The sequence below is a fragment of the Haemaphysalis longicornis genome, unplaced genomic scaffold, assembly GCF_048455015.1.
Source record: "Haemaphysalis longicornis isolate Haplotype H1 unplaced genomic scaffold, Haemaphysalis longicornis Haplotype H1 scaffold_9, whole genome shotgun sequence".
Lineage (NCBI taxonomy): Eukaryota > Metazoa > Arthropoda > Arachnida > Ixodida > Ixodidae > Haemaphysalis > Haemaphysalis longicornis.
In genome coordinates this window covers 36,159,898-36,183,560 of record NW_027526460.1, presented here as the reverse complement: position 1 = coordinate 36,183,560, position 23,663 = coordinate 36,159,898, and the positions used below count along the sequence as shown (strand labels likewise).

Sequence of the window (23,663 nt, the reverse complement as noted above, 5' to 3'; positions counted from 1 at the left end):
GCCGGCACGCTGCTGAAGTAAATCATAAAAAAATAAAAAGAAGAGCCGTCGGCGCAAGAAAAAAATTTGAGGTATTTCCGCAGAGTGGCAGCACATGCCAAACAAGAGAAGTTGGTGAAAAAGGCGCGCTTTTTAAACATACAAGCGATGACGTACATGTACGTTATTGACCATTTTGAAGGTGTTTGCAAAGGACGTACATGTACGTCCGTGACCCTGAAAGGGTTAAGAAAGGGTGCTGAAGCCTGTTCGCAGGGGTGTATTGAGAGCAGCATATTCAGGGATGAGGGGAGGGATGGAAATGGGGAAATTTTTAGAGCATGGCAGAAGGGGATCATGGAGCACATTATAGGCTTGGCAGCGCTAGTTTGGAGGGGATGGTTGGTTTGTAATCATTATAAAACAAGTGGTCCTCAGCTTACTACCATTAATTACGATTTGTGTTGGGTCAGTTTCGTTGATTTCAGTTGTTTTCACTTATGATTTTGGTCAAATCCTTCTCCTTGGCATGCAGATGCAGTGAGATGTTTGTGGATGAATGCAAGGACTTTTGTCCCTACTGACTGCCAGTGCATGTATGTACGCAGGCAGTGGCAAAAGTCACAAATTATTATTACAGCTGTCGGCAGTTATCATATTTACTAATCACCATCGGGGAGTGGGCATTTCCTGTCCACCCTCCTAGGCAGTAGCACTCCAAAGGAGCGTTTGGCCTGGGTGTGGTATTTGGGCTTTGTTTGCACACTTTGTTAAGTGCTCCTCTATGCCACGAAAAAAAAAATTGAAGGGAAACTGGAGGGAGTAGTGTCTGCTCTAATTATTTATTTCTAAACAAACGGGTCATTTTTGTTGTCGAGCTATGAAATGTGTGAATTTTCGGCTAAAATAAAATGTGACTATTCAGAACAGCAATAAGTGTCCCTTAAAACCTCAAATTTACATTTTGATTTTTCTTTCTGAGTTATTTGCTTGAAGATTTTTTTCTCAGAACGCATTGTTGGTGTAGGCATTTGGAAGTCATTGCTTGGTTTGATATACCGTATTTACTTGCATAATGATTGCGCTTTTTTTTTTTCAAAAAAATTGATGCCAATTTAAGGGTGCGTTCATTATGCGGGATAAATGTTTTGCGAAAAACTTGTAAGCACAAACCCGCCGCAGTGGCTCAGTGGCTAAGGCGTTGCGCTGCTGAGCACGAGGATGCAGGTTCGATTCCCGGCTGCTGCGGCCGCTTTTCTGATGTAGGCGAAAAGCAAAAACGCCCGTGTGTACGAGATTTCGGCGCACGTTAAAGATCCCCAGGTAGTAAAAATTGATCCGGAGCCCTCCACCACTACGGCACGCCTCATCACCTGCATTGCGTCGATGCGTTAAATCCTATAATCAATCAATCAAATCAATTGTGAGCACAAAAAACGCAAGTAAGTTGCGGGTCAAAATTTTTATAATGAGGCTCATGAACAATAAAAACTTTGCACACCGCCGCCAGCCGCTTTGCAAAGTGATTGATTGATTGATTGATTGATTGTAGGATTTAACGCGGCGACGCAACGCAGGCGATGAGGCGCGCCGTAGTGGAGGGCTCCGGATTAATTTTGACCACCTGGGGATCTTTATCGTGCGCCGAAATCTCGTACACACGGGCGTTTTTGCTTTTCACCTCCATCAGAAAAGCGGCCGCCGCGGCCGGGAATCGAACCCGCGACCTGCTTTGCAAAGTGACGCAGAATGCAGTGTTTTCATGAATTATGGAATGCGCCGGAACGAGTCCGCTGCGAAGGGACAGCAGGTCGACCAATAACTGCCTGCAGCTGTCACAGTGCCGGATGTCAAAAAAGAGATGGCTGCTGACGCAGAAAGCTGAGCACGCTTTTTTTCTTTATCTTCTGAGTACATTATGTGCCTTTAATGAGAGTTTCTTCCTCATCAATATTGAACGCATACTTGCCGATATCGCGAATATCGGAAAGTCTGTGGCAATAACGTAGCCATGTCCGCTTTGAAAGGGAAGGAAAGAGAGGTAAGCATGACCATCATCAGCTAGACTTGGCACCCGTACGACATATTTCTGTGGCAAATTCAAGGTGCGTTTATTGCGCGGGAAACAAAAAAAAATCGAATTTTGATGACACACTTCAGGGGTGCGATCATTATGCGAGTGCGATCATTATGCGAGTAAATGCGGTATTAGTGATTCGTGAGGGTCTAACCGAAGTTGTTGGGATGATCCGTTAACATCTCTCGACGAGTGTGCTTGGGGACCAACAATCCTCCTCTTCTTGCTGCAGGCATGAAGTTTTCCCGGCACGTGTTGACGGGATGCTGGGACCTGATGCTGGAGGTGCTGTCGGTGCTGCTCAACGGCACCAACTCATGCGGGGTGGCCAGCTCCCTGGGGCTGCTGCTGGGCACAGACGGGGCTCGAGAAGAGCACCGGAGAGCGCGCGAGGCCGTCGCCAACTGCCTCGACGGGCTGCAGGTTGCTGCCAAGCTGTGCAACGTCCTCGGTACGCCCCACTACTGGGCTATGGGAACCTCCGGGCTTTAGTGGATACCTCTTTATCACAGAGGGAGGGGTGTGGTTCCTCAATCCAGGAGCCCAAGTGAGGACTCGGTGATCTCTGCCACATCAGTGCTGGCCATCAGGTTCATCCACAGCTTGGGGAGGGGAATGAGGAAAAGGGGTTGGGAGAGCTAGGTTATAAGCACACCCGAGGACAATATGGGCAGGGTGCCTGGTCAAGAACAAAATTTACGTTCTGTGGAGCATTGGATTGGGTAGAAGTGGTGTAGCCAAGCGGGGGTGAGTGAAAGTACTTGCGTGAATTTGATGGAGAGTAGTTTCTTCCTGTTTGAGTAGGTGAGGATAACGAGGTGGGAGGGATTGTCTGAGTAATGTCTTGGGAGGTGGCCAGGGGTGGAGTGAAGAGAAAGAGCGTGGGCCATGCACTGGCTGTGTGAACATTGTTTTGTCATACTAGAAGTCACACTATCGTGTAAGTGTGGCACTTAGCAGCATCGTGATTCTGGCGTCGGGTGCTCCCTTGCCCCTGGCAGGCCTGCAGACCAAGTGCGGGGCCATCTTTGCCCAACTGGCGGCAGCGTCCTGCCCGTCCCTGGACCCGGACGGATCTGGGGGCGGCCACTCGCGCCGACCGGCGTCCAAGCGGGACCGTCTCCGCAAGACCGTCCTGTCGGGCCGGCACAAGTCGGTGCGTCTGCACGCGTCCCACGTCCTCAGCATGGACGTCCTGCTCAGCCGGGGCCTGGAACTGGGCAGCCACAGCTCGGTCTGCTGGAAGCACGTCTTCAGGTGGGCAGGGATGGACAGCTTTTGTGGGGGTAGTGGTTTTGGGCATTTTGTGTATGGGCATTGTGGTGGACAGCTCCGAGCTGGATTTAGACCCCATCACATTCTCTGACCCCCCCTGAACACTGGTGATGATGAGTTAGCTGCTTTGCTCTCTCTCTCTCTCTCTCTCCCTCCCCCCCAAGCGCCATTGAGCACCAAACTTGTTTGCCTGTGTCATCTTGCGCCAAACCACTCGTATTGCGCCAAAATTGCTTATATGCGCCATCATGCGCCGGGGAGCCCGAATCGAGCCATGAGATACGACCGCCACGATGCCCTGTGCCTGAAAACTTGGCTAAAACATACCACTCCTGCGCCAAATGCGCCAATTTGCGCCAAATGAGGTATCCTGCGCCATCCTGATAAAAAACCACGATTTTGCAAGCAAGTGCGCCAAAATTTGTGTTGCGCAAATCGCGTGCAGCCTGTTACAAGCACTACTTCACAGTGGTCTCTAGACATGTATAACTAATTCGGGTTGATAACTTGAACTCCCTAGCACCCGTCATCGTGTTTGCCGCGGTGAGTTTGGTTGGCGCCATCACTGTACCGCCGATACAGTGTTTTCGTCTAGCAAGTCATTGCAGCGCTGGCGTACCATGGTTAAAAACTTTCCTTCTTGCTGTAGTTTCCAATAATTCCTGCTATAAACAATAGGTAGTTTTAGGTGGCGTTTTTTGCCAGCCCTCTCCGCTCCGGGAGCCAGTGGGAGCGCCGTTTCGCGGCATGCGTGACGCGCTCGGCTGCAAGCTCTCACTTCGCTTGTTGGGCTCGCGGAGGGGACCGCCGCAAGTGAAGCGGGCTGTGAAAAACGGCCAGTCTCTCTAAAGCATCAACCTCATGGAGCGTTTTCTGCTCGCGAAAACGCGCCGTGTAAGCACCCATACGCTGCGCACGGCGCGGCAACATGGCGGCGGCTTCGGCCGCGAAGTGGTGTGGGGAGCTCGAGCGACCACTTTTAAGCGCTCTCTAAAACATCGCTCAAGGCACGTACGAAGTTGCTTGTGTGGTAAAGGAGCTTATAATGTGGGCGAAATCGGTACTATAAAACATCATCCGCGTCGCTAGTGAAAGCGTCCATGCAATACCTGCCGGGGTGGTAAGCCTTTTTTAAAAACCGCCGACGGAGCCAGCCGGCCTTGACCGGGCTGTCTCGAGCGCTTCAAAACCGCCGCCATGAGGCACGCGCCTCCCCATTGGGGCAAGTTGCCAGGCTCCTCCCACTGCCGCGCGCGACGCGCCTCATTTTCTGAGCGTGGCAGAAACTGCCGCGTGCGTGGAATCGTTGACGCGGGCATGAAAAAATCGCACACGCAACGCCGACGCGCACGAATCGCATGCAAAAGCTCCATGCGCATTTCTTGTGCACATTTCCAGCTAGCGTGGAAATGCGCACGAGGACTTTTAGCAAGCGCCTGCATCTAATAAAATGAAAAAGTAAAACACGAGGGCTTGCCTCAACAATTAATAAACTAGAAAAGAGGCGCGAGAGGCGCGTTGTTTTTTTGCTAGGCAGGTTTGTCGAAGCCTTTCAAAATTCATTATCGTGTTGCAGGTTGTCTTTTATCCACGCCAGAAAGGAACCAAATACCTTGCAAATTATGTTTTGTTGCATTTTTGCTATTGCGTGGATACTTAGTTAGAGGATTTAATTGCATCAAACTTCTGGCGACTTCTAGCGACTGTTTCGAAATAAGTGGAAAAAAAATCCCATTGCCCCTGGAATGCCAGGTTGGGCTATAAAGAGCCTAATTTGGCTACTTTTTCTTGTGGTTGTAGAAATTTTCTTTATTGGCTATTTGGCTATTCTTGGGCTATTGGGAGAGCTGACTGTGAAAGCTATTTTTAATGCATGTTCGAGCCTGCCAACTATGAAGCGTTTTCAGTGACTTGTTGAAAAAGTCTTCCCCTGGTAGGGACAAGGAGACCATTATTCTTCAGCTGTGTCGTCCATTTGTGATCGCATGTGTGAAAATCACCTTGAAGCCCATTCAATGGCGACCTCCACATCAATTACTGGACGATACTGGTCAATTTTTAGTGCTGAGAGATGCTTTGGACACATCTGATGTTTAGTTGCTCCAAGGTGCTCCAAAACTGGCATTTAGGTGCTCCAAATTGCTCCAAAATTAATAATATACTGATACAAAAATTGCTCCAAATCACCGTTCATCAGTGGCACCACTGCTAAAACATAGGGATTTCGATATCAATGCAGCTATGCTTTCGGTTTCTGATATGTGAGCGACTGTGGGAGTTGGCTTTTGCTTAGCTGTAAGGCCGCAGCCACCACGCGCCTTTTCCGCCTTCAGTTTGGATTTATTTCTGTCGAACGTGCACGGTTTTTTGCCGGTGCCGGCCGCTGCACCATAAACAATGGGAAATGCCCAAAAGTGAGTGAAGGGGTTTTGTGTTGCATCGCAAACAGTTAAAAAAACAGAATAATATTTGCATGAAAGGTTGTGGTTAATTGGAGGTGAACTTCAGTTTAGTCGACCATTTTTATTTTTAACGAGCGTAGCTTCATTTGTGACCCTCGTTAGGAAATCCCTCGTGTGCCTGTAGCAAGAGCCTAAAGAATTGGTGGCTTGGGTGTTTCCCCCGTCTCACACCTTGTCCTGACGCCCTGATGTGACTGCAGGTGCTGCACCTATATCCTGGAGTTGGAGCAGAGCTGCTTCCAGGTGAAGCCCTCCTCGTCCTCCTCCTCTTCCCCCTCGGGCTCCCACCTCAAGCTGCACCTGTCCTCCTTCTCCTGGGGGGAGAAGGTGCAGCAGGCCCTCAGCCCAAAGGCGGCAGTGCCTTCTTCCGACGGACTCCTGCTCCAACCACCCTCGGACCACTTTGAGTGAGCTGCCTTCTCTCCTGTTGGGGTCTGTGCAAAAACACCATGTGGTACTTAAAGGAGTACTGACACGAAATTTCTCGCTTTCAGTTTTTATGCTGTAAAGAATACCTATTGGCCTAGTAATTACGAAAATCGAACCGAAAGCCGTCAGCCGCCAACACAGAATTAATTATAGCACGTTTATTGCAACCAATTTCAAATTTGGTCGCCGCGCGGGAAAATGGCCGTTCGAAGGCCAGCCTGCAAGCGGGAAGCCTTACGTCACGGTCTCACCCGTGACGTCAGGGACGTTTTTCTTTCCTCCATGCGTTCGCCGCATCGTCTGCTACGATTGCACATGGTCCGCGACTCGCCCGCGCAGTCGACATGTCGTCTGAATCGTCAGACTCGGATGAGTCGCTGCCACCCGACAGACAGAACAACTTTATTTGGCCATGCGATTAGGCCGGCGATGTCTTTGCCGTCGTTCGTTTTTAAATATCACTGCGGCTCGAACCGGCGCAGACCGTGATAGCAACAGCTTGTCGCCACTCTTCTAATCAATCTGATCACGAAAAAGAAGCTCTGCATGCGAGAAACTAGATGTTAGTGTGTTGAAAATTGTGCTAGGAGTTGTTATCAGCGCTGAATTTAAAAGTGGCGTTCAGATATTTGCCGCAATGGTAAGGCTAAGCTGACCGGCAGCGGGGGTTCGGCGCTCCGACCCAGCACTGTCGGCACCACGGGACCACGGTGCGGCGAGTGGCCGAAAGATGGCGCCACCTGCGCGCTAGAATCAAAACAGGCCGCGGCAGATGTCTTGGTCACCGATCGCAGAAACGGAAATTATTGCCAAAATAAAGCTTCGTATGCGAAAAAGGGGATGATAGTGTGGTGAAAAGTTGTGTAAGGGATGGTCATTCGCAGTTGTACAGATACCAGCGATCAAGTAGTCGCCACGATACTAAGTTCCCAACACCCAAGGTGACCCGTGCAACACCGAGCCCGCTGGCTTGGGCGACAGTTCTTGCGGCCGCCGGCGTGCACGAACTCCACGAAGTCCACGTTTAGCGCTGCATGTCGTCGCGTGGAAAATAATGCATCTTGGCGTCGTCGTCGATTTGCTCGGGCAGGCTTCCACGAGCAGTACTTCGCATACCGCGAGCTTGCCATAGCACAACTTGGGCGAGCTCGGCGACGCGCACCGCCGCGTCGCCGCGGTGCCCGTCGACATCGTGCACCACGCCGTTTTCGGCACCAGTGCCGAACACCATGCGCCGGCAACGAACTGAAGAGCAAAGACGTCGAACACGCAACGTTTACAAGCATTGCTCACACAGCTACGCCCACGTCTCCTGCCCAAACGAATACCACCGACAACAGCAGCGCAGGATATCGTTTCCGGTTCTGAAAACGACTATATGACGTCACCCTGAATCGGCCAGACACGGAGGCCAATGTTTCGTCACGCCGAAAGCGATTGCGCTAGTGCTGCCGATTTGTCGAAGCTCGCGGCCTGGACAATCAAAATCGATTTTAGATGTGATTCCGGCCTCTGATCGCTGCAAAAATTTCTGTGAGGCATCTGTACAAACTACTGAAGCCAATTATATCATTTTTTAGGTATCAAAATTTGGTGTCAGTACTCCTTTAAAGGGACACCAAAGGCTGAATGAAATTTTGTTTTAACTGAAAGACCATACGTTTCGTAGCACACTCACCTTTTAGATGCGACTGCATCTCATTCACTCGCCTTGTCCCTGCATTCGGCGGCGTCGTCGGTGACCGCCCCTCCTCCATTCTCCTCGCCGCGCGAGTTGCGCTCTCCGCTGCCCACCCCCTCTCCTCTCCGATAGCGAACACTCTCTCGTGAGGGGCATTGGATTGGATTCGATTGGATTGACTTGGATTGGATTAAAGTGGATTGTGTTGCGTCATAGCGGCAGCAAACGCACTGGCGCCGGCGCGTCCCCTTATCGTTATGCGCGCTATAAAACGCGGTGCCTGCGCCGCTCCACTCCATCGTTCCAGCGCCGTTCCTCCACTGTCCAACGCTGCAACGTGAACCCCCTATGCGTCGCATCTACACTGGGGTTCCCGCGAGGGGAGGTGGGAGTTTTTGTTGTTCAACGAGCAACGATGCTTTATTTCCTGAAAAATTCGCAAAGAAAGCTGGCGTTCCTCTCTCCCGCTTCCCTTTCGTGAGGTAGACATCATGTCACAAAAAAGGAACGACGCACCAGTTCGGTCTGGCAACAGTAGCTTTTATGTCCCCAAGCCATGGCCGACCACTGAGAACGTTTCTTTCATTGAGAACGTTTTCTGGCTTTCACTTTGATTATTTGCCACTGACGGAACAAGAAATGCTTTTCACCGCTTTAGCGGCCGGTGTGTCCACCTACACTGGACACCCAGACCACATCACGCTGACCGCCGAAGCAGCGAAACGTGCCGTTTTGAATATCGTCTAGCCGCAGCTTCCGGCTAGGTGTCGCACAAGTGGGAGCCGTCATCTCGCGTCATCCGGATCATGTCCGTCTCATATTCTCTTCTCTCACGCAACGTGCCAACCTGGCGTGAAATGCACACTCGCTTCCCACACCTGCCTCGAGAGTTTTTTGTGGCTGAGGCTCCTCCTGGCCCCAAATAACAAAGGTAGAGCTACGCACGCACGGTTTATGGATTATTTATCAACAGCGGCTCGCAGTGAATGGAAAAGCACAAGTTGGGATCATTCGGATAACTGCTGGCAGTAAGTACCCTAACCTTTCACGGGCGATAAGTTTTGAACCGGGTGTGGGCACATTTCCTGCCGGGAATATTGGGAATATTGCTTGCAGAAGTTCGGGCGTTCACCGTGGTAGGTTATTGACTTCGCTAATTGTGCACCATTGCTTTTCCAAAACGAAACTGAAAGCATTATGGCCGACCCTGATGCGTGAGAGAAGCAGCCTGTCTCGTATAGTATAAGAGCCGTAGTCTATGTTGTTTATTTAAATTATATCAGCTTACAGAAAGCTTTGATTTACATTTAACCACTCAACCACTCAGGAAAATAACCACTTAGGAACTGTGTATTTGAGAAAAACATTTATAGATGCTTCTCAAATGAGCTCTCGCCACGTAGAATTATTATGACGTCACAGAACCATAGTACCCGAAAGTCGTTGCCTGTTTTCACGTTTCTTCTGGCATTTTCTGCCTTATTTAACATCTCCTGGTTGCGAGAATGATGCTTTTATATTCTCGACACCATAATCAACCGATACAGGCCAACTTGTTTTCACCCTTTATTGTCCCTTTAAAACGAGGCATTTGTTGCAGTTCACTGTCCTTACTTTCTTTCAAGCCTCTTAAATGCTTCAAATTTGTTGCAGTTATGGTAGGAGAGGTGGACGCAATTGTACGAGATGTGGCCTAAATTATAATGTACATAGCTGATTTTTAAAAGTAAATTTCTGAAGTGTCCTCCTGCGCAGTCTATTACTGTGTCCTGCATGTAGTGGCATTGCTAGTGATCTAAACCAAAGGGAACACCGGATTAGTTCTTACCATAGAATCTTGTGAATATGTTCTTCAGAATGCCATGCAAAGTATTGATTGCAGTCTGTACAGCATTCTGTTGACTGCAAATGTTATATGATAGTGGGGCCAGTGTTTGCATCAAAATTTCTGTCAAACTTATCAACGGTATATTTAGCAGTTGTGCTTTGTCATAGGCATGTTATATTCACACTTAGCCACCACCAAATTATGCCTGTCAAAAAAGAAAAAAAAAAGGAAAGAAGCAATCTTTTGAAGTCTGATTGGGATCTCTTATGGAGACATGAAGACATGCATGGTTTCAAAGTGGGCATGTGTGTTGGAAGGGAGAGGAGGCGAAAAGGAAGCTATTATGTGCGGAAGCAAAGGAAGCAGAAGGAAAACATTTTGTCCTGCTGCGTGTTGTCACCTTCCTTCTTTTTCATAAAAATCTTCCAACTTGGCCTAGCTGGTGAAGAGGGGAGTGGGGTCAACCGATAGAAGCATAACCGGCCAGTAAATGCTTCCACATTTTAAAAAATTTCTCACACTTTCATAAAAGTACCTGCGACTTCGTAAATAAACTCTGGGAAAGTTGCTTGTTGTGTCGTGCTCGCTTGGTTATCAGGGAAGAGGAGCTTCACTGTGACGCCAGTGTGCATCGGCAATGTAGCTGTATGTGACTGTTGTCGCTTGATTTTTCGTAGGGAGGAGCTGGCCATGGAAGCCTTGTCCATGCCCGGTGTGGGCCACGTGGGCTGTGCCAACGTGGTGGAACTGGTGAGGAATGCCACCCAGGCGGCGGGTTCGTGCATCCTGACGGGCAAGCAGCTGCAGCCCATCGTTGAGGCCCTGTCGCAGCTGGTCGACCGGTGCGTGTGTGTCTTCACTCCGAAAACATGGCAGGTGCAGTTGATGTAAAAAGGGGAGGAGACTTTTCTAATGAAACCGTGAAAGGAGCCAACCATTACTCACTGTAGCACTCTGAAGTTGTCGTTTGGGCGAGTTGGTTCATACTTTCAACGGTTTAAAAGTGCTGCAGAAAAACAAGGGACAAAAAGCCATTCCACTCAACGGGAAAGCTATCAGAAGTGCAGAGCAGTGGTTCGCCATAATGGCCTGTAGTGCCGTTATCCACTCACTGCTACCACCCAATGCTATTCAAATTTCCCGCCTCCACAGTGCTTGCGCGCCCCCTGCCTGAAACCGCGCCAGCGGGAGTTCTGCTCTTTTTGTGCTTGCTTTCCCTCCCACACGTGCTGGTGTTGCACTGCCACTTTTTTTCACTTGCTATCATAAAAACCAGCCCAATGAGCGTTCCCAACTAAATGAATGCGGGCGCTGCCGGTTAATTACGTATGTTTTGCCTCAAATGTACCTGCAGTTTTCTTTGCGCTAAACAACAGGGAGATGTATGACAAGCGCCAGCAGTTCACGATTTTCGAGCGCTTATGACTATATAAACCGCTTGGCTTTCGAAGCCTCTGGGTTATGCTGCATCGATAGCCACTACGCCGGAACGCTGTGTGGCTTTACTTGGGTTTAGCGAGTGAGTTACAACGACAAGGCAAGCCTCTAAAGTTCTCTGCACTTAAAATGCACCCTGTGTTTCTCTGTGCCCTTGCTTCTTGTTTTCTGCAATGCTTTTAAAGTCTTGAATGTAATAGTCCGACTCAGTCCGGTAATCTCGTAGAAAATAAGTTTTTGTCATTGTTGTCCCATGCTTTTGGCAATAAGAAAGAACTATGCAAGCATGAAAGCCTAGAAATTTATTTGAGAATAAATTGTTTTTGAAGGAATTAAGGCCGAACACAGAGAATTATGTTTAAAAGGAAGTACAGGTCAAAGGTGCCTCTGAAAAGTAGTGAAAGAAATTGGGCCATTGCAAGGCATCAGGGGTAGTGCACAAGTTTCTATCCGGGACCTACCTGAACGGTTGCATTTTTTATGTACAGTAAAATCATGTTACAAGAAACGCTGGGGGAACCCAGGCAACACGTCTCTTGTAACCAAGGTCTCTTGTAGGCAATGTTGCTAACATGGCGGGTATAGGAAAACCAAACAAACCACTTTCATTCAGATGTCCCTTATAAGAAAGAGTCTCTTGTAATGAGCGTTTGGTGTATAAGCATCCCTTGGCAACCCCTGCGAAGAAATCTGTCCGTCTGCCCACAGCACATGACATGACCTGTTCCGTGAGTATACATGGGCCATGTGGTGTGTTTTATTAAAGAATTTAATTAGTAATAGTAATTTAATAATAACATAATAACTTTATTTATGGAACATCCTTCATTTAATAAAATGCCCTAGGGCCTATGGCATTAAAGAAAAATACACATAGGTGCCCTAGGGCCTATGGCTTTAATGGAAGATGCACATAGAAGATGTGTATGTGTAAACGAGGCCTTGTGATGTGAATGTAGCTTGCCGACAAAGTGTATCTTGGGAAAATGAAATCAGATGCAGTGAAGTGAGTTATTATACATGGTTGTGCAGTCTTTGTCAAAGACCCCCTGGCCACCATAGCTGTCACCTAAAGCTTGAAAACTCTGCAAAATTCTGCCCTTGAAACTTTCGAGATACAACTTGGTTTGGTAAATGAAAAGAGCAGCTTCTTCAGCCTTTGCACATGGCTGCTTGCAGTTGAGCCCCTGGGTACCCCCCAGTTTAGACCATATGCATGGCCCTTGTCCATTTTACGGAGGCTGCGCCCCTGGGATGATCGCAGGTTGTTTGACGAGGCGGCCAGCAAGCTGAACCTGTGTGCCCTGGTGGACTTTCTGTCGGAGCTGTGTGCGGCCAGCCGGACTCAGCTCTTTGGCCGGGGCACAGCTTCGGCCGCTCGCCACCCGGTGCTGCTGCTGAACAGGCTGAGCGAAGTGATGATGCGCTGCGCTCGCGGTGGTCGGCCGCTCGTGCATATCATGAAGGCTTGGAGCGTGGTGGCACCGCACTTCGTCGAGGTCAGTGGGCACCCGTTTTACTTTCGCCTGCCAGGTTGCTGGCTCTCTGTTAACTCTTTCGTGACGATGCCATAGGCCAGGGGTTCTCAAGCGTGTTGGTCCCAGGGAACCCTGCTAAGTTCCGCTAAGTGCCAAGGAACCCCCCCCCTTTCCCGCCATTTTTCATTCCGTTCATGCTACATTAACGTGCAATAAATTCAAAAGCAAGCAAGGGTATTGTTTTTTTCCCCGTCGACTTTACGTGAATGCGTACGCTAGCGGCATCTATCTCCAAACAGGAGAAATGCGCATGGGGGTAATATAAGACCAAGATTCAAGTGCAATTGTTTAACCACGTGGCCCGTTTTCGGAGTCTGGCTGGCTACAAGCTGCTGGCGAGATTTATTGCGCAGCTCGCGCGTTTCTGTTATGCGCCGAGATGTGCTTACTGACACTTGGGCGTGAGTAATGGAGGTTCCTTAGATCGATCGCACCTCAAGTTCACCATATAAGACTTTGCGACTGCGAAACCAGGGAAAATTTATCAGTGGCTCGCGGAACCCTGAGGAGGGGCCTGCGGAACCCGTAGGTTCCGCGGAACTCACTTTGAGAAACCATGCCATAGGCCATCGTTTACAGGTGAACGATGATTTTCAAACCTCCCGCAAAAAGTAAAAATGGTGCTGTTCAGACAACTGACGCCATCTGGCGTGTTTATTGGAAACCCATTTTTTAGTTTTGCTGCCGTTTGTTTGCGTTTCGTGTGGGAAGATGGCGTCGCGATTGATATTTGAACCCAAGGTAGTGGTGAGTTGGGCAAAAATGGCGTCCTGTTTCACGCGCACTCTGCAGAGGCGGACAGCGGTTTCAGGAACTTCAGCCACTGCTCCTGCTGATTTTTTTTTCACCCCAGCAGCAGTGGTGACTCCAGCAAAGATGTAGATTTTTTCGATTTTAGTTCTGATGAAGACTCTCCCATTCAACAGCCTCAGACTTCGACATGTGCTGCTAGGGAAGGTTCGTTTTTGACTTCACGTGCTGTATTTATGAACGAAACCTGTCTAATATCTGACAACTGCGGTATTACTTTCATGTGTAGAGTCCGGAAAACGTGCGGCGGGGATATTTTGCCAAATGCACCGTGCCGTATCGCGTTATCACATTCAAGATGGCCTGGCTCGTGTAAAATTAGCGCTGCAGAGCAATGCGCGCTGCTTCTCAATAGCGCTAGATTTTTTTTCTTGTGTTTTACCACTGCAGTGATAAAGATTTGGTGTGAGAACACAAACAAGCATGCTTGGATGCATATTTTAGAGAGACGGACTGACTTGAGTGGCTTCACAGAGTGGCACAGCCGTCAGGGCTTTTAAGTTGGTGGGCCCGCAAAAGTCCTGAATTTGGTGTACAGCATTGATGTATATACTGAATCATAGCTTAGGAACGTAGAAACATTTTTTATATATTAGAATTTTAAAAATAATTTTTAGGCTCAGTAAAATTGCCTGTTTGTGTTTTGTGTATACTTTTTGCGTGTTTTTTTTATTCGTTGACGAAAAAACTGTTAATAATGACATATTTCCCAATACTGCTATTGTGTGTTTGAAAGAGCAATTTATAAGCTACAATTTGATGTATAGCAATGCTAAACGTGTCCCAGTAGCTCAAGAGAAAAAAAAAAGTCTTCTGGGAGCACTCAAAATTGGCCATTTTTTTGTGGTCACGAAAGAGCTGAAGGTGCCGGGAAGGCAAAATACAAGTTTGGTTCTTTAAAAAGACTGCTTTGTCCCGGTAACAATGATGCCAGTTTTATCGCACAATTCAGGCTTATCCAGATATTAGGGAAAACAGACAAAGGAGTGGCAGCTCATTAGTCACCAACCAAAGGCCGCCAACCAAAGCTGGTGCCAAGAAACATGACTGAGCAATCGCAGTGGGGTCTGTAGTTCCAGTTGACCGGATCATTTGAATGGCAATGGGCAGATAACACACTAATTACTTTGTTTTTAGTGTTGCCCTCTATTGCATCGCTGCTGCCCTTATATAGCATGGAACGTCTCTTGTGGCGGGAATGGAGTTCAGTGAGCTACCAAAGGCTAGTCTTTCAAATTGAACAAGGTTGATTTTTGTCTCTATGGCCCCTTGAAGGCAACGGTAATGGCAACCCCTTGCTCTTGCATGAGAAAAACACTGTGCTGGATGGGTGCTGCATTGGGAACACTGGCTAAGGCGCTGTGCTGCCGAGCACAGGGTGCAGATTTGGTTGCTGGCTGCAGATGCTGTTTTTCGGATCAAGGTGAAAAACACAAACATGTCTTTCAGCGTGCATGAAACATCGCCAGGTATGTACACTTGTACACCAGTATGTACACTTTTAATCTGAACTTTCTGAAGGGACACCACCATTGTACAAAAAGAGGCACTTCTGATGGGACAAAGGAAGAGTGGGCAAACACTAGCACCGTTTTATCGTAATCCTGTCTTTAGTGCTTTTTCCTAATTTTCTGGGTGAATTCCTCACTTTAAAACTTTCGTTGCGGCCGAAAAACGGCCGATTTTGAGTGCTTCCACAAAACCTTTCTTGTTTTTTCTCTTGAGCTACTGGACACATTTAGCCTTGCTATACATCAAATTGTAGGTTACAGATTGCTCTTCTAAGCACATGACAGCAGGCTTTTAAAAGGTCCAATTATTTACAGTTTATTGGTCAAATAACCAGAAAAAAAAAACTCACAAAAAAGTATACACACAATGTATACAGGGAATTGTATTGAGCCTAAAAATTATTTCAGGAGTTCTAAGATATGCAAATTGTTCCTACGTTCCTTGGCTATGATTCTATATATAAATCAACACTGTACACCAAGTTTTGAATTTTTGCGGGCCCATCAACCTAGCGAAACTGAAGGCTGTGCCACTTCGCAAAGCCACTCGCAATTAAGCCGGTCCCCCTAAAATATGCATCCAAGCATACTGTTTTGCGTTCTCACACGAAATCCTTATCACTTCAGTGGTAAAAAACAAAAAAAAAAAAGATGCCAGCCCTCTTGAGAAACGTTGCCCATCGCTTCGCAGCACTAATTTGACACGAGCGCCAGGCTATCTTGAAGGTGATAACGCGATACGGCACGGTGCATTTGGCAAAACATCCCCGCCGTACGTTGTCCATACCTTACACATCAAAGTAAAATCGCAGTTGTCAGATAGGAAGCACGTTTTGTGTATAAATACAGCGCGATGTCAAAAACGAACCTACCTGTTGCAATCTGAGGTGTTTGAATGGGAGCGTCTATCACAACTAAAATTTAATAAATCCACATCACTGGCAGAGTCATCACTGCGGCTGGGGTAACAAAACTCAGCAGCAGCAGCTGCCGAAGTCCCTGCCACAGCTGTCCGCATTTGCAGAGCGTGCCGTGAAGCAGACGCCATTTTCGCACAACTCGCCGCTATCGGGGGTTAAAAGTTCACTCTCTGTACTGTCTCCATACACAAACTGTCGACAAAACATCATAAAATCAAAGGAGGAGTTATCAATAAATGCACCAGATAGCAATAGTTGTCTGCAAGGCGCCATTTTTATCTTTCGCGGGACATTTGAAATCATCGGAACTCCATGTCCGATGGCCTGTGGCGCCATAACGAAAGAGTTAATTAACTATTCGCACATTCATATCATATGCTTTATGGTTGCTTCAAGAAGATCACTTAAGATTGTTGCTGATCTTTGAACGATGTCTTCATAGCTGAGCATCAGAGTACTAAGAATTGTTGCATACCATCATTGCATAACATTTGTCGGTATAAAAAAAGCAGTGCCTCCCTCATTGGCCTGTGTGTACGTGCCCTGGCTAGGTGGCCTGCCACAAGGACCACGTGATCGCCAAGCGGGCGGTGTCCTCGATCCACGACATCGTGGGCGCCCTGCTGTGCATGCACATTGACCTGCCGCACTTCCACTTCAATGAGGCCCTCTTCAAGCCCTTCGAGAACATCCTCTGCCTCGAGCTCTGCGATGTCGACATTCAGGAGCAGGTGGGCTGCTTCCCACGCCCTCTACGTGTGACCTGGGTTATGGGCTGCCCTTGTATGGGGGACCTGCGTTCTGACATATTATACCTGTGATTCATTTATTAGCACAGAAATGCCTCTTTTCAGCTCAGTGTAGAATGCTTTATTAACTTTAAATAATCATGGGTAAGTGTTTGGGAAGTGTGCATATTGGGGAGGATTTTTAATACTAAAGCCTCAGATGACTCGGTCGGTCAAAAATCCGGCGTATTCGTAACAAAGAGCTATCACACAAAGTGGCCGACGGTGCAGTGAACAAAAATACAGTGCAAAAAATGCTTGCGCTTGCAACAAATTTCTCAGGGAAGCTCCAAAAACAAAGTTAAAAGTAACTGAGGTGTAAATAAAATTCGGTAAATTTATGTATAGGCGGGAATTGAACTTGGGGCCTCTGGAATGCAGAAGAAGCGCGCATCTGCAACACCACTGGCTCTAGCTGACTAAACGTAGACCTAGTTGTTGCCTTAAGTGGTGTGGTGGAGGCGTTGCGGCCCTCATGTGTGGCAGTGACTTAGGCTTACACAAGTAATTTGGACATGCTAATTCGAGTAGCTAAAATTGGGTGAGCACAACCAGTATCGAGTACAAGACAATGCAAAGCGGGTATGTGCTGGCATGATGCTAGGCTTAATGTTACAGTTTGGGCTGCAATGTCGTCAACTAATACTGTATAGTCCACTTATAATGTAGGTTGTGGGAGTCGTGAAAATCCGAGCTATGAGCGGTACTGTGTTATAACCAAAACATGGAGTTTTCAAGCTCCTAGACATGTGAAGCAGGCCACCTACCTTTGCCGTAGGGCAATCTCTTGCACTAAAAAAAAAAAAAAAGAATCTTGCTGTAACTGCTGCCGCATCCTATCCCGTTTCTTGTATATCGTCGACAGGGCTGTGTTGGAGATGTTGCATTTGGCCTTCGCTGCAGCCTTTTTCATTCTGCTGTAAACGTCCTTTATAATAAAGCACTCCTTCATTTCCAGCTATAAAGCATGCCCCTTCTTGACGCCGCTTGAACACCCAGACACCATTGCGCAAGAAGCTTAAAAAACTTTACAGATAAACGTTTCTCTGGAAGCAGAAATGCGCTTCCTGCCCGGTTTCTATGGGCAGACCCTTCAATAGGCCACATTAAAACCGGTACTCTGCTTCTCACAGCTGTGTATTAATGGCCTGCCTATACATTCAGCTCTATGGGAGGCCTATAGGTGACCAGGAAAACCTGCGTTATGACTGGTCTTGATCTATAAGCGATTGCATTATAAATAATCTGTACTGTACCTGCAGCTTGATGTACAGCCACGATCAAAAGTTTACGGAGCTGGAAAATGGCAATTTTAGGCTATTTCTCTTCCGGTAGCAGCCCGACTAACTGCTGTGCGCATGTGAGATGTTGTATAGTTACTGCATTAATGAAAAATACAAGACGTAGTACCCCAGGCTGCCGTGCGGCAGAGAAATAACCCAAATTTGCTCCTTTCGTGGTCTGTAATATTTTGCTCTTGGGTGTACAATGTACAATTTTGCTCTTGGGTGTTACTGGTACCTAACGTTGAGCCTAGATTATGATTGGCAAAGGCTGTTAGTCATAGTATCAGAAAGAAGACAGAGAAGGAAAAGGACGATTATAAAAAGATGAACTGAACTAGCAGTAAGAATTGGATGAGTTGGTATAGGTTGATCGTTGTGGCACAGTTCAGACAGGACTAACTAAGAGGAAAGACAGGATGAGCATGGCACGATCAATGATTGGACACTAATGCTTTCACAATCATTACATTATAACAAATATTTAGGTGGTTTCATAATTTTAACAATATTGTTCTCAGTTACTTCAGGGCATCTCAAGCCTAATGAAATAGCTCGGTGGGAAATGAACTGTGCTACCTACGTGAACTTAGTTGTGTGAAAGGCGACTTGCATGATATTCTCTGTGCCTTTCCTTCGCCTTCCCCCCTCCCATCCCCTTTCAGATTGTCAGCTGCATCTGTGAGTTTGTGGAAGGCTCCACGGCCGAGATCCGGTCCGGCTGGCGGCCCCTGTTTGGAGCCCTGAGGGCCGTGCGCATGCCGTGTTCGGTGGCGGCACCCGCCCTCGCCCCGTCGCACGGTGGTAATGCCCCCTGTGCTGCCTCAGAGAGGGAGCAGCTGGAGAGGACCCACCACTTGCGCGTCGTCCTGGACGTGTTTGACGCCTTCCTGGGCACTGACAACCCGAGTGTGTTTGCCAACGCGGCCGTGGACTGCCTCCTCTGTCTGCTCAAGCATGTGCGGGGACCAGGTGAGAGATGCCTGAGATCGTCGGATGGCCGCCTTTAGCAGTGTCAGCCTTAAAGGGGCCATGCAGACAACACACGTTTGGTTTATTAAAAAGACTGCTTTGTCTCAATAACAATGATGTCAGTTTTAGTGCAAACTTCAAACAAATAATGGAGACATTAGGAAAAACACGAAGCAGCGGCGACTCCCCAGTCACTTTCCCGCGATTTCTCTGTCACGTCACAGAATCGTGTTCGTGCGATTGGCGGCTGCTGGCTTAACCCACCACCAAGGAACATGACTGGGCGATGGACCTTTTTTCAGTAGCATATCCCTCTTGTGGCAGCGGCCTGAACCACACTTGGGGGATTATAGAAGAACACACCCCTTTTTTTCCCGCCTACCTTGCGCATTTGAGGAAGCCGTCCCAGGCGCAACGTATGGTTTTGGTGGAAGAGAAATTTTTCGATGGCCGCCGTAGCGCCTATTTGCCGGCCGCTTTCACTGCTCAGAAAACAGAGAAGCACTTAGCTGGCTGGGCAATCGCAACTGGCTGATCCAATATGGCGTCGCTTTGTTTACATTTTGCCCCCCAATAATGACAGATCGGTCGCTGGGAGTGAGAGTAGCGCATGCACAGAGTGCAACCGAAAAAAGGTCCATTGTAGTTGGGTCTCTAGATCTGTTTTACCGTATTTTTTTAGTGCTTGAGTACAGTTAACACTGTGGTAATCGTGGGTTTAGTGCTGGCCCCTATTGTGTTGCTGCTGCCTAAATTTTGTCACTCTAGGATGAACTTTGAAAGATTTTCAATATTTCAGCTGTTTTTCTTTCAGTTAAAAAACATCCTTCATGGCTGGGATGGAGCTAAGGGAGTGAATGAGGGCTAGTTCTTTCAAATTGAACTACGTTGTATTTTGCCTTTAGCATTAGCCTTTAAGGTCTGTGATTGCTACATTTGCGGTGTGTGGCATCTGCAGACCAGCATGTGCCTCACCTCCCGTGCGCATACCTACCATATGTATTCAAACATAAGGCGAGGTGTTTTTTTTTTTTTTTTTTTTTCAAAATCCGTGGTCTCAAAGTGATATTTATATTCGCCATTATATTTGTAGCTCAGTATATGTGTATGGCAATTTTTTTTGCTCTACTCTCCAAACTGCACCCTCACCTTGTAATCGTGACCGCCTTATAATCAAATAAATACGGTACATGCACTGTCATTAGTACATGCATCATAATTAGAGTAGCATTGATATTCCGTTTCCCATTGGTACAACCCTGCCACTTCTGGTGTGATTCACAAGGCTGCACCTTGCACCTAAAGTTACCTAGATAATGCCAAACTACCCTTATTTCTGGAAGCAATGCATAGAATTGGTCTAAAGAGACATTTTACAATAAAAAGGAATCACAGGATGGAGCAAGAATTTATTGGAATTGCCAGGGCTCTAACCAAGGCTGTTAGTATTAGAATCAGCGACTCTTCCTGTCGACCACAAAGATTGAATTTTAGGCTTTTAACAGTTGCCCGAGAGAATAGCGGGAGCGCTCAAAGTGAACCATTAGCTGGTGCAAGGTGTATACTGGAAGTGCTAGGCTCGCACGTACTTGGAAACGTAATGTTGCAGAGTAGCATAAACCTACAGAATGAATTGGACAGTGCTCGGTAAAAGTGCTGATCAAACAAGTTCTATAATTCAGTGTCAAGTTACCAATAATTTTAATCAATTGATGGATTTTATTTATTATGTTTCATGTAACTCCAGCTGATATCAATATGCACAACACCTTTATGTGGCTGCCCATAAAATTTTTTTTTCTCACGTCTAGGAAAATGATACATTTGTGGAGCGATGGAAAACCTTCTAGGTTTTTCAATCAAGGCATTCATGTGCACGCCTGTGCCTTCTGCTGTTTTCTTGTGAGGTGGAGATTGAATGTGTTCAAGTGCTAAGAAATCATTGTTATAGGGCTTCCTAGGGGAGTTGTGCTGCCTTTTCTTTCTTTTTTTTTCCCCAGAGATCGTACTTTACGCTGGTGTACATGTCCGTTTTATCTGTGTCCTCAGCCGAGCTGCAGGACCAGTCCAACATGGATGCCCTGTCCCCTGACATGGAGGTGATCCCGCTCAACCTGTGCCAAGCAGCGCTACGTTACCTGGAGAGATGTGCCCACATGCTGTCCTCCATGTACCTCATGCCTGCCTGCCCCGTCTTCCACTCGGCCCTCAGGTGAGCAGACGGGAGGGAGGGGTCATGGAACTGATCCTTTTCACCACTCCAATTCACTGGTGAGCCTGTATGTCCATTCGCTCTGCTGTGTCTAGCAGTCTGAAAGATTCAGCCTCCCTTTCCCCCGACCTCATTTGTGGCTCTCGGAGTTTGAAGTGGGGAATTTAAAACCAGGGAACTTCGAACTTGTAAAGTGGGACTGAGATCGCATGGATACCATGCCTGATATCTTACACAGCAAGCTGCTGTTAAAATTAACTCACTGCAGTGTGCCAAACAATCTGCAATGTTCAGCACCCTTCCCCTCTCCCCCTCATTCATTGTCCTCAGCGTATTAAGTAGAAAATTTAAAGCCAGAGAGATCATGTGGATACTACCCTGACATCCTGAACAGTAAGGTGCTGCTAAGAGGAACTCAATTAACACAAATTTGCCGTAACAGGAACAAGCACTCATCATTTTGTGTGCAAGCACAAAGAAGAAACCTGTTTGCTTGAAATGGCTCTGTCAGATTGAAAAGCCATTTTTTAATGTTTTTTGAGTTAAATATTTCTGCAACCCTAGCTGCTAGGCTGCCGAAAGAAGAAGCATGGTGGGTCACCCAGAAAGGGAAAAGCAGGACACTAGGTTATTAGAGAAACTGAATTGGGGCAGTGCCAACTCACTCCAGAAGTGGGACAAGGACGAACACCACTGCATACGAAATACGTGCAGTGATGTAGAGTCGCACCTCTGGCTTCAACTTCTTCAGTTATGAGTCGCTGCAAATTTGAGGCCTCTCTTGGAAACCGAGAAAAGGCTGCACATTTTTTAGAAACAGGCTGGGATTGAGAGAGCGAGAGAGAACAGAGGTAATAAGAGGGGACTTGGGGGCAGACTTTTATTTTGTAAAGAACACGAAACAATCAGTGCTTATCTCTATATAGCCTGCCATGCATTCTGCCTGATGGCCTGTCTCTGTTTCTCCTCCACCCCCCACCCCTCTCACCCCCCCTTGTTCAGGATCAAGTTCAGCTCTGAGCCCAACTGTGTGGATCCAGTCATTCCTAACATGGAGCTCATTCTCTTCAAGGAGCTTGATTCCGTGTCCCAGCATTCGGACGAGAATGCAAATGACGAAGGGCAACCATGGTACATTCAGGTGAGAAGTGATCTCATCACTGCTTTTCCTCATTTACACCAACACACATGCGCAAGTGTTGCATATAGAACCCCTTAGATGCTGTTCAATAGTAGACGTCTGAATAGAAGGGTTACAGTATTTGTCAATTGAATTCAAAGCAAGCTTCATTTTTCCGAAAGGAAAAAGGACCCCTGGGAAGGAGCAGGTCCAGAAGCTAGCTTGGTGAAGCCTGAATCAACGTTACTAGAATAAGCTCAGTTTCGGAGCTCCACATCCCCGCCAGCGGTGGAGGGCGGTCCGCGTGGCGGTCGCGAGAACTAGCGGCGCTGCAGTCAAGTCTTGCGCTACTCACGGCGCGTCGTCTGCTTCAGTGGCGGGCGGCCGCTGTAGCCGACCGCGGCGGGCCGCCGCGCAGACGCACCGCGGCAGCTTTCTAGTACTGCTATTGCTAAACTTAAACATCTATCATCTTTCCAGTCGACTAGCTTAACTCTTTCACGACGGCGCCATAGGCAATCGGAAGCCGGCGTCCGATGATTTTAAATCTTTTGCAAAATCTGAAACCCGCGCTCCACAGACAACTATCGCCATCTGGTGTGTTCATTGGCAACTGCTCTTTCAATTTCGGTTTCGTTTGTTTATGTGTCTCGTGTGGTGGCGGCGTAGCAAGAGAAATTTGAACCGAAGGGGGAGGGGAGGGGGAGGGAAAATGGTGTCGGGTTCGCGCCGCGCTCCGCACAGTCGGACTGCTGTACCAAGCGCTTCGGCAGCTCCTGCTGTCGATTTTTCTGATTCCAGCAGCAGTGAGGGGTCAAGCAATGATGTGGGATCTTCAGATTTTAGTTAGGACGACGAAGCTCCGGTTCAGGTGCCTCGCACTTCAACAAGCGCTGGCAGGTAATTTCGTTGTAACTCCGCGCTGTATTTATAAACAAAATGTGCTTCTTATCTGACGACTGCGATTTTGATTTGGTGTTTAGGGTCTCGACAACGTACGGCCAGGATATTTTGCCAAATGCACCGCGCCATATCGCGCTATCACCTTCAAGATAAACTGGCGCTCATGTCAGATTAGCACTGCAGCGTTCAGGTGCGACGCTTGTTGATAGTGCTCGATTTTTTTTCTTGTTTTTTACCACCGAACTGATAAGGAGTTTGTGCAAGAACTCAAAAGAGTATACCGTAATTACCCGATTCTAACGCGCACCCGATTTTCCTGACAAAAAACCGAAAAAACTTGCACCTGCGATTGTAACGCACACGAAACTATGTGAGCAAGAAAAACGAATGCGAGAGAAACGGGTGATTTATTTCCCGAAGTAATCTCACTCATCTCTC

General features: G+C 47.7%; 1 protein-coding gene across 2 annotated transcripts in view; it reads left to right on the top strand.

Annotated features, from left to right (window-relative positions):
• Positions 1 to 23,663, top strand: part of LOC144152709 (brefeldin A-inhibited guanine nucleotide-exchange protein 3) — a 104,624-nt gene that overhangs the window by 23,494 nt on the left and 57,467 nt on the right. For both annotated transcript variants that reach the window (XM_077684114.1, XM_077684115.1), the window contains 9 exons: positions 2,289 to 2,507; positions 3,058 to 3,313; positions 5,994 to 6,200; positions 10,409 to 10,573; positions 12,433 to 12,667; positions 16,499 to 16,678; positions 18,684 to 18,990; positions 21,040 to 21,202; positions 22,205 to 22,343. In XM_077684114.1, coding sequence (XP_077540240.1) covers positions 2,289 to 2,507; positions 3,058 to 3,313; positions 5,994 to 6,200; positions 10,409 to 10,573; positions 12,433 to 12,667; positions 16,499 to 16,678; positions 18,684 to 18,990; positions 21,040 to 21,202; positions 22,205 to 22,343 — 1,871 coding nt within the window. The remainder of the gene's footprint in view (positions 1 to 2,288; positions 2,508 to 3,057; positions 3,314 to 5,993; positions 6,201 to 10,408; positions 10,574 to 12,432; positions 12,668 to 16,498; positions 16,679 to 18,683; positions 18,991 to 21,039; positions 21,203 to 22,204; positions 22,344 to 23,663) is intronic.